The sequence below is a fragment of the Thermomyces dupontii genome (genome assembly GCF_041956625.1).
Source record: "Thermomyces dupontii strain NRRL 2155 unplaced genomic scaffold VTN31scaffold_3, whole genome shotgun sequence".
Taxonomy (NCBI): Eukaryota; Fungi; Ascomycota; class Eurotiomycetes; order Eurotiales; family Trichocomaceae; genus Thermomyces; species Thermomyces dupontii.
Genome location: NW_027192309.1, coordinates 352,902 through 365,471, shown reverse-complemented (window position 1 = coordinate 365,471; position 12,570 = coordinate 352,902). Strand labels below are relative to the sequence as shown.

Sequence of the window (12,570 nt, the reverse complement as noted above, 5' to 3'; positions counted from 1 at the left end):
CGTGTGCCTATTCTTGATCAGTACTTGATCAGTAATTTCGTCTCTTATGCGATCCTACATCGTCTTTTTTTTTTTTCCTACACTGAACCTAACCCTGGCAGGGGGAATAAGTCTCTTCTACTCCGACTATGAGAATGTCGTTTGAGAGGAGAGGATGAAGAAAAGACAAAAACACACCAGCAATGATGGAGCCGATGGAATACTGTAGAATGGAAATCGGGTCTGGCAGTTGCTCCTTCCTTAAACAGTACATTGAGATTAAGAGAAACCCTAACCCCATACCTCCACTGTAGGTACTCGGTAGAGTATAGATTCCCCGGCAGAGTCTACCCGTCGATCACGGCAGTCATGACGTCAATTTCTTTGCTTTATTCCGATTCTTAGAACCTCACGGGCCATTCCCCGTCTCCATCGACTTCTATCGGTGGAGGCGATCCTCCACCATTGACCGACCACCGACGCCAACGCCCAGAGACTGAGAGACCTCACTCGAGATCTAGGTACATGTAGTTCTCATACTGAGATCATCGATTGATTGGTATTCGAAACGGCGGGAGCGGATTGCAAGACAATTGCTAGGGAATTGCATATTCTCATCGACAATGGCTCATAGATCGATTTGGACGAGTATGTTTGATAGAGGAATGAAGGTTCTGAGGCAGAACGAAACGATCAGTGTGAAGGCATATAGAGAAGTAGTGCATGCCATGGCAGGAGAGTGGAAAAGTCGTGCTTATGCAGAAAACCGCCCTGCAGATCGTCCTTAAAGAATCACAAGCCGCTATCCACTACCGAGTCCGGATCAGATTGCCGAGATCTACCTACACCAGAAGAAGTGATGGAAGCAGATAACTGATGTAATCATAAACAATCCAGGGTTCCTTGCATATGCAGCGCCTCAAAGAAAGACTGAAGCGGCCCAAAGGACGGAGTGACGGCAGTTCCACCGTGGGACGGATGATATGTAGTTCCAGACTTGACGTCATAACTCGGGACTTCCCGTGCCGATAGGGAGACCATCGACCCATGGCCCTCACACAGAGCAAGCCTATGACGAGTTGACGACTGTGTAGTGTGTACAGTACCAGAAGAGCGGATATAGCTCACGGATATGTCTCGCAGTTTGGGTCGGCTCGTGCATGAACGGACTCCATGTATAGGTGGCTTAGGTTTGTACTCTGTACATCCGCATGGAAGTGGAGAGAAGGAACAAGAACCTGGCATGTTGTCACGTGTTGAACCAAGGAAAAAACTCGGCGCCGAGCGGGAGAAACTAACCGGCCGAGTCGACTGGCCAAAGTTCCAACACGAAGAAGGGAAAAAAAAAAAAAAGGAAAAATTTGAAGTGGCACATGGCCTAAGCCGCATGGAAAACTGTGCCTCGTGAAAGCAATCAAAGCTTCGATCCGACCCAGTGGAGAGCTTGGCAGACCACAAAACCGCACCCGTCAAACCCTCAGCGGGGGCCCTGTGGCCCTTGTGGCCCCCCCGTGGTCGCTCGACCGAGTCTCGGCGCCGAGGAAATCCCGGCATTGACTCGGCGCCGACTCTCGGTCGAAGGTCGGTCGGGCTGCCTCGGCAGTCGCAGCGGGAATCTTGAAGATTCGATGGAGGAGGAGAGATACAGCAAAAACAGGGGAACATGGGAAGGGAAGACCCCGGTTGTCTCGGCCAACACCTGCTTTGTTCTCTGCGAATTGCGATGCAATTAATCCTCGTCAAACTGCAACAAGGAGGAAGCCAAAATTGAAAGGGCTTGTTCCGGGGCCCGGATTTTTGGCTTCGGTCTGGCCATTTCTCGGCTCCGCGGAATTGACGTAAGGAAATAAGTAGGGATATATGTATGAGCTCCCCATCCCGGTCTATAGTCGCAGCATCCTCTGGGTAGTCCAGAAGACAAGTAAACAGATCTATTCATTCATGTCCCATGGTTCATCTCACATTGTCTTTCCCCTTGACTTGAGCTTCCATCATCAAATCCCGTGCCCACCATGAACGTCGCCATTGACAACCTCAACAACATGAACTGGTTGGTCATGCCCTCGGACGATCCAACCAGCTGGAACATGCCGTCCGCAAACAGCCTCAGCTTCGACTACGACTTGGACCTGGGTGGCAGCGACTTCAGCCAGTACCTGGACTTGGAACCCAAGCCCAATACCCCAGCGGCGGGGGAATACTTCCACCTCAGCAATCCCATTCCTTCGCCCGAGCATTCGTCATCAGTATGCCCTTCCTAACCCGAAGTGACGCTTCGAAGCTTCCCTAACGCGGTCATGTTTTCAGGACTCGGACAGTGAGGACTTGATCCACAATACGCAAAGCGACAGCAACAACAACAACAACAACAACAACGTTTATCAATCCGTCGACACCGGGACCTTCCAGACTCTGGATACCCTCCCCGGCTCCGAAACCCACCTGTCAATGGATGGGAGCCTTGCCCTTGAGACCGACACAACGGCAACAACACCCATCTCCATCGCCTCTCCGTCCTTATCGTTGGCGCAAAGCGTAGACGCCTCCTCAACGCAAGCAGGCCGCAAGCACAGCGCCACGGACGGCTCAACAGACACACCGCAAGAAGAGGACTCGGAGGAAGCCCAACGACACAAGAGGAAGAAACTCGCCCACAACATCATCGAGAAGCGCTACCGGATGAACATGAACAGCAAGTTCATCGCCCTGAGCAAGGCCCTCCCCAACATGGGCTGCAGCAAGCAAAGAAATAGCAGCCGGCGAAGCCGCAGCTCTCGAAATAACAACAACAACAACAACGGCGAGCAACAACAACCACTGCCGAACAAATCCGAGGTCCTCGCCAACGCCCTGACATACATCCGACAACTCGAGGCGGAGAACTCGTCGCTAAAAAAGGAAATCGCGGTCCTCAAGGAGAATCTCCTCCCGAAGTCGGCTACGAGCTCAACCTTGCCCTCGCAGCAACAAAGGCGAGGACCTACCTCGACAAGATAAAATTCACCAACCCACTCTCTTTCTTTTCATTCCTTTTCAACCGAAAAGAAAGAAAGAAAGAAGAAAAAAATAAAACGAAACCTGTGTACATAGACATATACTCTCCTCTTTCCTGATGACCTTGGGGGGCGGCTTTCTGTCATGACCTTTCTTTCCCTGTGTTTTCCACTCTCATTCGAGCTTGGAGCGGGGCGTTATGATGATTGATGACTGGCGTTTTATGTTGTGACGCTCTACTTCCAGACGTTTTAACAACGATGTCAACGGTGATCATATTCCTAATGTCTTTTTGATGAAAAATGTCCCTTTTCTTTTCAAAAAAAATGCGAAGGAATTGAAAAAGGAAATACAAAAGCACATTGGGTCGGAAAAATGATCATTGCAAGCTCTGATGTCTCCTGGATCATGATTTTATTTGCCATAATAGGCAAGTTTGAGCAAAGGTTAACTGCCAACTGCAATAGTCTACTTTTAACGCCATCGGACATTACTATGCAATCAAGCCCTAATGATATAATTTACGGAGTACCGGGCTTATATACTGGTATGGCCAAGCATAACAAAGGAAGCCATGGGGAAAAAAATGTGGAAGAGGTATGTACCATTGATCACGACCACAGATGAAATCTCTTACAGGTTCTGGATGGTTAACTCGAGTGACTTGACTGTGATACGATTGTGGAATCATTGACGTGACAGATGGTTGGTTCATTAAGGGTGGGATTAGGTATACATGCTGCACTTCCCCATTGACACATGAAAATAATCCCACCCAACACTTCAACATTCTATCGAACCAACAGGGCGAGACACATTGCGATTCATGATGCACTCGTGAGCAAATCCCAAATCGAACAATCCAATCTATCATATATTGTCCCAACCATAACAGCGCATAGAAAAAAATACATGCAAAAATCCAGTCCTGAAACTCCATCCCACACCGGTTCCCTTTCGTCCGTAAACCCGAGAACGCCGATTTAAGCAGTGTTTTTGCGCCCGCGCCTCTTGATGTAGCCCAAGGCTTTCCGAAGACTGCTTGAGCGTCGTGGCGGGCGTTCTGGTTGCTGGTAGAACGGATCGTTCTTGAAGTCTTCATCGGTGAATTTCTATTTTTGCGAGTTAGCTTCCGAACGACGAGTCGAGAGAGGGAAAGATATTCAACTTTACCATTCCGGGCGTTCGTTGGAAATTCCCTTCAGTGACACTCATCACGTTGTTACTTTCGGTGTAGTTGTACGTCTGGCCTTCTGGATCGGTCGTGCCGGGTGGATAAAAGGCCACGCCGTCCAGTGGACGGTGGTTGGCAACGCTGTCGATGATCTTGTGCAAGGGCGTGGCCCGAAGAGCTTCCTCGTTGGAGTCCTTGACGGCCTCGAGCGGGCTGTGGTCGCGGCAGACGTTGCGTTCGGGATAGACGGCGTCATAAGGGCCCTCGTGATGGTAATGCATGCCTGATACGGTGTCTAGCTGATCGATCACGTCCGGATGCACCCGGCTATTCTGACGACCATGGGAATGTCGCTGTGATCGACTCCGCGGCAAGGCCTCCGGCGGGACATTCTTTCGGAGATCAGCAGCAAGAGAACTATCCCGCGTCGAGCTCGGGAACGAGGTGGAGCGCCGGCGCTCCGTCGATGGTGTGGCGGCCCGGGGCCGATGCGGATATGCTTCCGCGTAGAAGTGAGAGCCTGGCCCGTCCATATCCGAGGGTGTCGGACCGTACAAAGGACACAGCAGTAATTCAACAGCCTGGCAATCGTCAGCCCTTCCAACCTTGCGGGCGGGAGATCGACCACTACTAAAAGACTGCAGGGAGATGAAAAACGAAGCGCACAGGCGGGGTCCGGAATCGGAATCGGAAGGAGGCAGGAACTCGGGAAATCATGGCAGGAGCGAATCGAGGCACGGCGGAAAAAAGGCAGGCACGCTTAGTCAAGACTCAAGAGTGAGTGACGCCCAATGTGATCAACCTCGAAGGCTTTGCGTGTCGAAGCTGGGCTTCACTCACCCAGTCGCCCTTTCCTGACATGCTGTTGCTGGACTGGGCTTGGGTGACGATGACCTCAGAGTTCCACTGATGATTGGCTCTTTTCGGATGTGGCGTAGGCTACCCAAACTGCTGGGGGGAGGCCAGTGGGGAGACTGGGTGGAGGGCCTGTGGCGGCACCAAGCCGCAACCAACTGGTCACGTGATGGATCGAAAGGAGTCTGGACCCTGGATCTGGTCACGTGAAACGCCCTGTCTCTCCGAGCTTCGAGTTGTCTCGTCGCTTTGCGGAGAGAAGGCGGAAATGTTCTCCGCTCAAGGCAGCTTTGTCGGATGGAAGGGAATAGCGAGCAGGGGCGAAGATGATTCGGTATGAAGCTGGTAGATGAGATGGGCCCGGGAAGTCCCAACACTGGAGTACAGAGTGTGTACGGAGTACTCGTAGCGAGGATTTAGATTCAAGACGCAGATGAGATTGCGGAGGATGAAGGAAGAAAAGCAGGGCAGCTCCCGGGCATTCATATAGGCAGCTTGTCTATAGTGAACCGTGGTGCCGTGGTGGAAGTGTCAACTGGCGTCCATGGTGCAGTTCTGTCCAATTGGACGAATAACCTACCCCCGGAGTACCAGCACCTGACGCTGCGTTCCGTCCTTGAGTCTGGAAGGTAATGCGCCGAATATGGACTTCATTTAGCAAGACGGAGCGTCTCTTCAGTGATTTAATCAAGTCAAAATGCAACCGGGAAGACGCGACAATATGACGCAGTAAGTACTAGGTACCTGATACCTACCTAGGTATGTATTATTTATGTACTGTAGAGTGAATCCATGGGACACAACGGGCCTTGGCACTAGTTATTTTCCGCCTCTTCCCTTCCCCTCTCTCAATCACATGTCAGGACTGAGGAAGAGACTCTTTTCCCGCAGCAACAACGGTCATTGCTGATGTAATCCATGGCCCTGGTGCAGTATTCTGACTCCGAGGATACTGACCCTGAACCCCAGCCGCCAAGGAAAAAGCCCCGGCAGGAGAACGCCAACGAGAAGCTCCCTCCTCTGCCTGCGGCGTTCCGGGACCTCTATGCTACGAATACACGCCGGAGTGTCCATGATGATCCGAGTCTGCACGGCGGTCGAAAGCGCGTGATCCCCCACGTAGAAGGGAACTGGCCGACCCATATCTACCTAGAGTGTAAGCAACAAACAGTATTACTATTTTGCCAGGAAGAGCAAGCTGAGCAGCTGGGCGTAGGGATTCCCAATCGAAGCGAACTGAAAGTGCTCGAGGGGATATTGTCCAAATGCAACTCCCGACTGGGGGATGAGAAGCTTCGTATGCACAGCTTACTGTACAGCGATCTCGGTGTGCAGCTTCCTCTGCATATCAGCCTGTCACGTCCGGTGGTTCTCCGAACTGAACAGAAGGATTCCTTCCTTGAGCTCCTCCGACATCGAGTCACACACTCTGGCATTCAGCGGTGAGTTGTTCACCTCCCTGCAGTCGCTTTCTCGTGGCCTGAAGACTGACCGACGCAGATTCAACGTAGTGCCAACTTCCTTGTACTGGGTCTCAAACTACGAACGAACGCGATGGTTTCTCGTTCTTAGAGTCGAACGGCCGGAGAAGGATACCCTGAATCGTTTATTACGGATCTCAAACGAGTCTCTGGCGGTCTTTGGCCAGCCGCCATTATATGCTCCTGCATCCACGGCCGCACAACGGGAAAGCGGTGCAATGCGGGAGAAACACCCGTCCCGACCGACCGTGGAAGAGCAAGACTACTCAGACTGCTTCCACATCTCCCTTGCATGGAGCCTGACCGAGCCGTCGGCAGAGGGTAAAACGAGAACGATGGATGTCGACCTCGGTGCTGTTCGTCAAATCGAAATTCCGTTTGATTGCGTCAAGGCGAAGATTGGCAACGTAGTGTCGAGTCTGCCTTTGAAATAGAATCATAGAGACCAGTAACATGTTCGTTAAAATTTAAAGAATCTCGATAACGATGTAAAGAGCCAGGCACCGTCTCTGATGATGGTCACTGTGTGGTGGCATTCACTCCCCACCGTCCGGGAGCTCTGCGCTAGGCCTGCAACCTCCACAACCAAAGCAAACATTTCAAGACATCGACCTTTTATCAAGCCAGACCTGAAATAATGGCTGGAAATAAACGATAGCGTTTTTAGGGTCGACTGCCCGCCGGAATTTCTTTCATCATGAGCGCCCTTCGAATCCCAACCGTCACGCCCGTAAGTTTCTCCCCCCTGAGCCCGATGAAAAAAATTCTCAAGCCCTGTACCAACTCTCTCCAGGACGATCTCCTAGCATTCCAATCAATGCACTTCCCGACCGACCCTCGTCCAGCTCCAGTCCATTACGGGACGGCCGAGACAACCGACAATGACGCAGAGGATTACCCATACGAAGGAGGCGATGATGACGGCCTAGGCTACTACCCCGACGGAGTCAAGCGGACCCTCACCGACGAACAGATCCAGATCTTCCGGCACAGTGAGATCCATGCGCTTCTGCGGGAGAAGCAGCGGAAGCAAGAGGAAGAGGAAAGAAGAAAAGCGTCTTCTTCTTCTTCGAACCGATCATCACCGTCGTCGTCACGACCCGACCAAGCTGATGCGGGCTCAGAATCTGCACCACGAAAATCATCTGGCGGTGGCACAGCGGGCACGCTGGAATCGACAACGTCCGGGATGAAGAGGAAGCAACCCTCGATAGACGAAAAGTCCCCTGCTCCTCCAACACCGAAGGGGATATATTCGGGCCGTCGAATCATCACATATGATGATGACTAGGTCAGGAGAGAAATGGTAGGTGGCTGTGTTGTTTTGTGACCCTCTCTTCATCATCCGTATGATGAGATCCTATTATCGTCATCCTTAGGCGGACGTCAAACCTACTATGCTGGGTAGCATGGTCGTTGTGTTTGACTATGCCGACCCTAATCTTCTCTCTGATCGGTGTTTTAGATCAGAACCTGCACTTGTTGAGCTATAGCTGGGGCTACGCTAACTCGAGTCTGGTAGATTGAAGCTGTATGGCCGCCGTGTCGGTGATCTCTGCTATGCCTTCGGATACTCATATAACCGGAGTCGCTGCCTCATGCGACACCGTCGCTTGTGAACTGACAGTGGTAACATCCAGTCTTGCAGATCCTGCTGGTGGTACTGATACCATCTCCTTGGAGGCTGAGACGCCTGCCCGAAACAGGATGATGTCTCGCTCAATTCTGCAGAAAAGATGATGACCAGCTCAGGAGCTAGTATGCAAAAATTCAGGCCTGGACTCCCATCCTCTTTGTATGTACCTATATACATCATGCACAAACGCTCCAAATGCAAATGCCACGCAATGCACCGACTCCGAAATCCCGAGAAGGAACATGCAAAGAAACCCATGAAGGAGAAGGGATAACTATGTACATTTCCCCCTCACCGATCAAATAAATCATCTGGCAGCGATTTCAGCATTCTGCTGCGGAATCGTCGGTTCAATCACCTCCTCGACCTTCGGCGCAGACGGTGACTTATTCGGCGGCTTCATGTTATGCGTGCGAATGGGTCCGGGTCCCGAAGTGCTCGGCGACGCGGACTTTGGCCGCGACATATCTCCGCCCGCGGCCCGAGCGGATTCATTGTTCTCCATGGCCCGCTGGACCGCCGATGGACGGGAAGCAGGAGCGGTGTCGCCGTTGATGTCGATGTTGATGCTTGTCTTCTTGTCGATGCCCATGATCTGATCCACTTCCCTTGCGGTGCTCAGCAGGTCGTGGAACTGCAGGATGTAACATGCCTCGGTGTAGTTCTTGGCCTGCTTCGCTTCCTTGAATTCCTTGTTCTTGCCCGGGATCATCATGTTGAGGAGGTATTTGGTGTTGCCCCAGCGGTTTTCGGTCTGCAGGCAGAACTCCATGTACTGGCGGACGACGTCCCGCCAGGGGAGCAGGCCGCCCTCGGCCTCGGTGCGGAAGCAAGACGGGTTCGACTCCGCAGCCGTGGCGATCATGGCGCCGTCGACGCCGTATTCTTCCATCAGCTTGAGACCCTCGTCGCGGGAGGTGACGTCGCCGTTCATGACGCAGGCCACGCCGGCGTTGCGGCAGATTTCGGCAATCATGCGGAGCTGGTCGCGGATAGCACGTTCTCGCGGTCGCATGGGCACGGTGCGGCAATGCACAGTCAGGCCGGTGATTCCCGTCTTGACGAGTCGAGAAACAAGGCTCGCGGTCTGCTCTGGCGTATCCAACAGTCGGATCTTGACAGAGATGCCGATCTGGAATGGATTGCCGACTTCCCGCACCAGTGCCTCCAGGATCGAAACCAATCTGTCACATGCTGCACTTCCCCATTGACAATAGCACGTTCTCGCGGTCGCATGGGCACGGTGCGGCAATGCACAGTCAGGCCGGTGATTCCCGTCTTGACGAGTCGAGAAACAAGGCTCGCGGTCTGCTCTGGCGTATCCAACAGTCGGATCTTGACAGAGATGCCGATCTGGAATGGATTGCCGACTTCCCGCACCAGTGCCTCCACGGATCGAACCAATCTGTCCGGGTCGCGCAGGAGAGCGGCACCCATGCCACCACTGGTACTGAAGGGCTTCGGGCAGCCCGAGTTGAGATCAATGCCCGCGACGTCCCCCGCCACCACTTTCGCCGCCTGCACGGCCAGTTCGGGTGACGCGGTACCGAGCTGGAAGATCAATTTACCCTTTTCCCGGACCGGATCGATGCGGTAGATGATCGACTCCTGCGTGGCTTTTTCCGTTCGGCCTCCGTTGGACGGCAGTCGCGTGAACTCGATGGTCGAGTTGCGAGGGTTGATGCGGCGGGAGGCGCCCATGATCGCGCGGTCGACGGTCTCGGGGCCCCAGACGAGGTCGGCGCCGTACTTCAGAGCGCACAGCCGCGTCGGCAGCTCCCCAGACCGGACCATCGGTGCCAAAACGACTTTCCCGCGGTAGTCAACCCCGTTGGCGGGGATGGGCACTCGCGGTGGAGGGGTCGGCGAAGACATGATGCTACGGAGAAATCTAAACATCACCGTTCACCACATGGAGGTCGTATTTCATGGGGACCGACTGGTGCGGCCGGAGTTGCATGGAGGCAACAGAACATTCGCGACTGATTCGAGTCATCAAAGGCACCCGCAAAAAGTTGGATGGCAAATGAGGTCACGTGCTGATAGTACCTGGTTGATAACCGATGTGGCCATTGATTGGTTGGAAGTGCTGAGTCCAACGTCTTGGCAATCTTGACAACAGCAAAAGCCTCTACTTCCCAAACCATATTCAGTAGATCTTCCTTTTTATCGTAGACCCGATGGCTCATGCAAGTCAATTTGCTGGATCAAAATATACATCGAAGTGCAAGTCATCGTGATGAAGGCCGGGCGGCTTTAGTAGGCACAGCATCCTGGGGGATTGATTGTCTTGGCACTCTGGGATTACATAAGCCACATCTCCGTTCACGCAAATTTTTGGATGGGATCTCCCCTTGTTCATGGTCTCGTGCTTGAAGTGCAGTCGGTCTACAGAGCACAATTGCATTGGTGTTGGATTAATCTTATAGCTTGGCACCAGCGAGGCTAGTTTCCGAGCATTTCTGTACCGTATCCAGGCCATTGAGCCCGTGGAAGCTTCTACAAGGCTGAGCAAGAAACTGAGCTACCAAAAGCCGGCTTTCCAGGACGTATTTTTTCTTTGATTCAAAAACCAAAGAGACGATCTATCATTCTATCTGTACAGGGATTGGCTCCTCTCATCCTCCCATCATCCATGTCGCTCGTCAGCAGACTGCCGGGTTGGCGTGGTTGTCGACGACCAGGAGGACAGCTGGTCATGCAGAGGGCGGTCACTATTCGACCCTCATCAGGGACCGACCGCCCTCCGCTGCCCACTCCCCCACCGACCTTTAGGGCGCATTCAATTTCATCACTTCGGCCCCTCTCGACTACATCTTCCTCCTCTCTCTCGACAATTCCTCCCAGAACAACTCCTTCCACCATTCCCGTCACGGAACGCGCTGCTCTCATCTCCAGACATTTCTTTTCTTCTGCTTCGCATCCGTCTTCTCACCCCACCATGTCGTACACCGTTCGCAAAGTCGGTCAGCCGAACACTCTGGAGCATCGCATCTACATCGAGAAGGATGGCGTGCCCATCTCGCCCTTCCACGACATCCCGCTCTATGCCAATGCGGAGAAGACGGTCCTGAACATGATCGTCGAGATTCCTCGCTGGACCAATGCGAAGCAGGAGGTATGAGATGCACTGCCCGGACGAACTGCAACGCGGCAGCAGGGCTGATCCTCGGCAGATTTCCAAGGAGGAGTTCCTCAACCCCATCAAGCAGGACGTGAAGAAGGGCAAGCTTCGCTATGTCCGCAATTGCTTCCCCCACAAGGGTTACCTGTGGAACTACGGTGCTTTCCCTCGCGTAAGTATTTGTTTTCCCACACTCGGTGAACTGGGGCTGATCCGTACCTAGACCTGGGAAGACCCCAACGTCATTCACCCAGAGACCAAGGCCAAGGGCGACAATGACCCGCTGGACGTCTGCGAGATTGGTGAGCTGGTCGGCTACCCCGGTCAGATCAAGCAGGTCAAGGTCCTTGGCGTGATGGCTCTGCTGGATGAGGAGGAGACCGACTGGAAGGTCATTGTCATCGACGTCAACGACCCCCTGGCTCCCAAGTTGAACGACATTGAGGATGTCGAGCGTCATCTGCCGGGTCTGCTGCGTGCCACCAACGAGTGGTTCCGGATCTACAAGATCCCTGACGGCAAGCCCGAGAACCAGTTCGCCTTTTCTGGCGAGTGCAAGAACAAGAAGTGAGTATACGTACGCCTGGATCTTTGATGTCTTGGGTCTGACCACTGTTTAGGTACGCGTCGGAAGTGATCCGCGAGTGCGCCGACGCCTGGGAGCGTCTGTTCACTGGCAAGGTTCCTCGAGGCGATATCAGCTTGTACGTGCTGTCCCTTCCGAGGGGCCTGACCAACGCAAGGCTAATTCTATCCACAGGGCTAACACCACGAACGAGTCGTCTCCGGACCGTGTCGACCAGGCGCAGTTGGCCCAGATCCCGCCGGGTGAGAATCTGCCTCCTGCGCCCATTGACCCGAGCGTTGACAAGTGGTTCTTCATTTCGGGTGCTGCTATGTAAATGGATTAGACTCGTTATTCTGGATACAATATGTGCATCGTCATTGCACACTCATCAAAAGTAGCAATAAGAATAGTTTTCCCCAGTCGATCGTGCTTGACACCGAGCAACAAAATCGTACTTCTTGAGACGCCCAGATGATGCAAAGGTGAACGTTATTGTACATTGAACCCATAATATAGTACATAACCAGCCCGAATCCTCCCTCACATGCAGCCAAAAAAGTTTTATAAATAACCAGGAAGCCGAATCTCTATCCTTTCAAACTCTCCTCCCGCTCAACAACTCTCCCAATCCGCGACACCTCAGCGATCACGTCATCGATCTTCATCCTCTTCTTGCCCACTTCCAGGGTGATTTCCTTGCCGCCCTTGAACCCGACTTTCATCCAGGGAAGCTCGCTGGAGTTCCGCGGTAGATGCGTC

General features: G+C 53.0%; 7 protein-coding genes across 7 annotated transcripts; 4 read left to right on the top strand and 3 right to left on the bottom strand.

The window, feature by feature from the left end:
* Positions 1 to 861: 861 nt before the first annotated feature.
* VTN31DRAFT_3572 (uncharacterized protein) lies at positions 862 to 1,644 on the bottom strand (the record flags this gene model as incomplete). The annotated part of the gene is made up of 1 exon (XM_069403866.1): positions 862 to 1,644. The coding sequence occupies one exon, from the start codon at positions 1,642 to 1,644 to the stop codon at positions 862 to 864; it is 783 nt and encodes a 260-aa protein (XP_069260897.1).
* A 347-nt stretch (positions 1,645 to 1,991) lies between these two features.
* Positions 1,992 to 2,976, top strand: VTN31DRAFT_3571 (uncharacterized protein; the record flags this gene model as incomplete). Its single annotated transcript, XM_069403865.1, has 2 exons — positions 1,992 to 2,225; positions 2,287 to 2,976. The coding sequence occupies 2 exons, from the start codon at positions 1,992 to 1,994 to the stop codon at positions 2,974 to 2,976; spliced, it is 924 nt and encodes a 307-aa protein (XP_069260896.1).
* Positions 2,977 to 3,956: 980 nt separating this feature from the next.
* On the bottom strand, positions 3,957 to 4,680 carry VTN31DRAFT_3570 (uncharacterized protein; the record flags this gene model as incomplete). Its single annotated transcript, XM_069403864.1, has 2 exons — positions 3,957 to 4,085; positions 4,147 to 4,680. 2 exons carry the CDS (start codon positions 4,678 to 4,680, stop codon positions 3,957 to 3,959), a joined length of 663 nt encoding a protein of 220 aa, XP_069260895.1.
* Positions 4,681 to 5,920: 1,240 nt separating this feature from the next.
* Positions 5,921 to 6,917, top strand: VTN31DRAFT_3569 (uncharacterized protein; the record flags this gene model as incomplete). Its single annotated transcript, XM_069403862.1, has 3 exons — positions 5,921 to 6,158; positions 6,219 to 6,444; positions 6,503 to 6,917. 3 exons carry the CDS (start codon positions 5,921 to 5,923, stop codon positions 6,915 to 6,917), a joined length of 879 nt encoding a protein of 292 aa, XP_069260894.1.
* A 263-nt stretch (positions 6,918 to 7,180) lies between these two features.
* On the top strand, positions 7,181 to 7,774 carry VTN31DRAFT_3568 (uncharacterized protein; the record flags this gene model as incomplete). The annotated part of the gene is made up of 2 exons (XM_069403861.1): positions 7,181 to 7,213; positions 7,277 to 7,774. The coding sequence occupies 2 exons, from the start codon at positions 7,181 to 7,183 to the stop codon at positions 7,772 to 7,774; spliced, it is 531 nt and encodes a 176-aa protein (XP_069260893.1).
* Positions 7,775 to 8,426: 652 nt separating this feature from the next.
* On the bottom strand, positions 8,427 to 9,134 carry VTN31DRAFT_3567 (uncharacterized protein; the record flags this gene model as incomplete). The annotated part of the gene is made up of 1 exon (XM_069403860.1): positions 8,427 to 9,134. The coding sequence occupies one exon, from the start codon at positions 9,132 to 9,134 to the stop codon at positions 8,427 to 8,429; it is 708 nt and encodes a 235-aa protein (XP_069260892.1).
* Positions 9,135 to 11,060: 1,926 nt separating this feature from the next.
* VTN31DRAFT_3566 (uncharacterized protein) lies at positions 11,061 to 12,145 on the top strand (the record flags this gene model as incomplete). The annotated part of the gene is made up of 5 exons (XM_069403859.1): positions 11,061 to 11,237; positions 11,296 to 11,415; positions 11,467 to 11,810; positions 11,864 to 11,947; positions 12,004 to 12,145. The coding sequence occupies 5 exons, from the start codon at positions 11,061 to 11,063 to the stop codon at positions 12,143 to 12,145; spliced, it is 867 nt and encodes a 288-aa protein (XP_069260891.1).
* Positions 12,146 to 12,570: the final 425 nt, after the last annotated feature.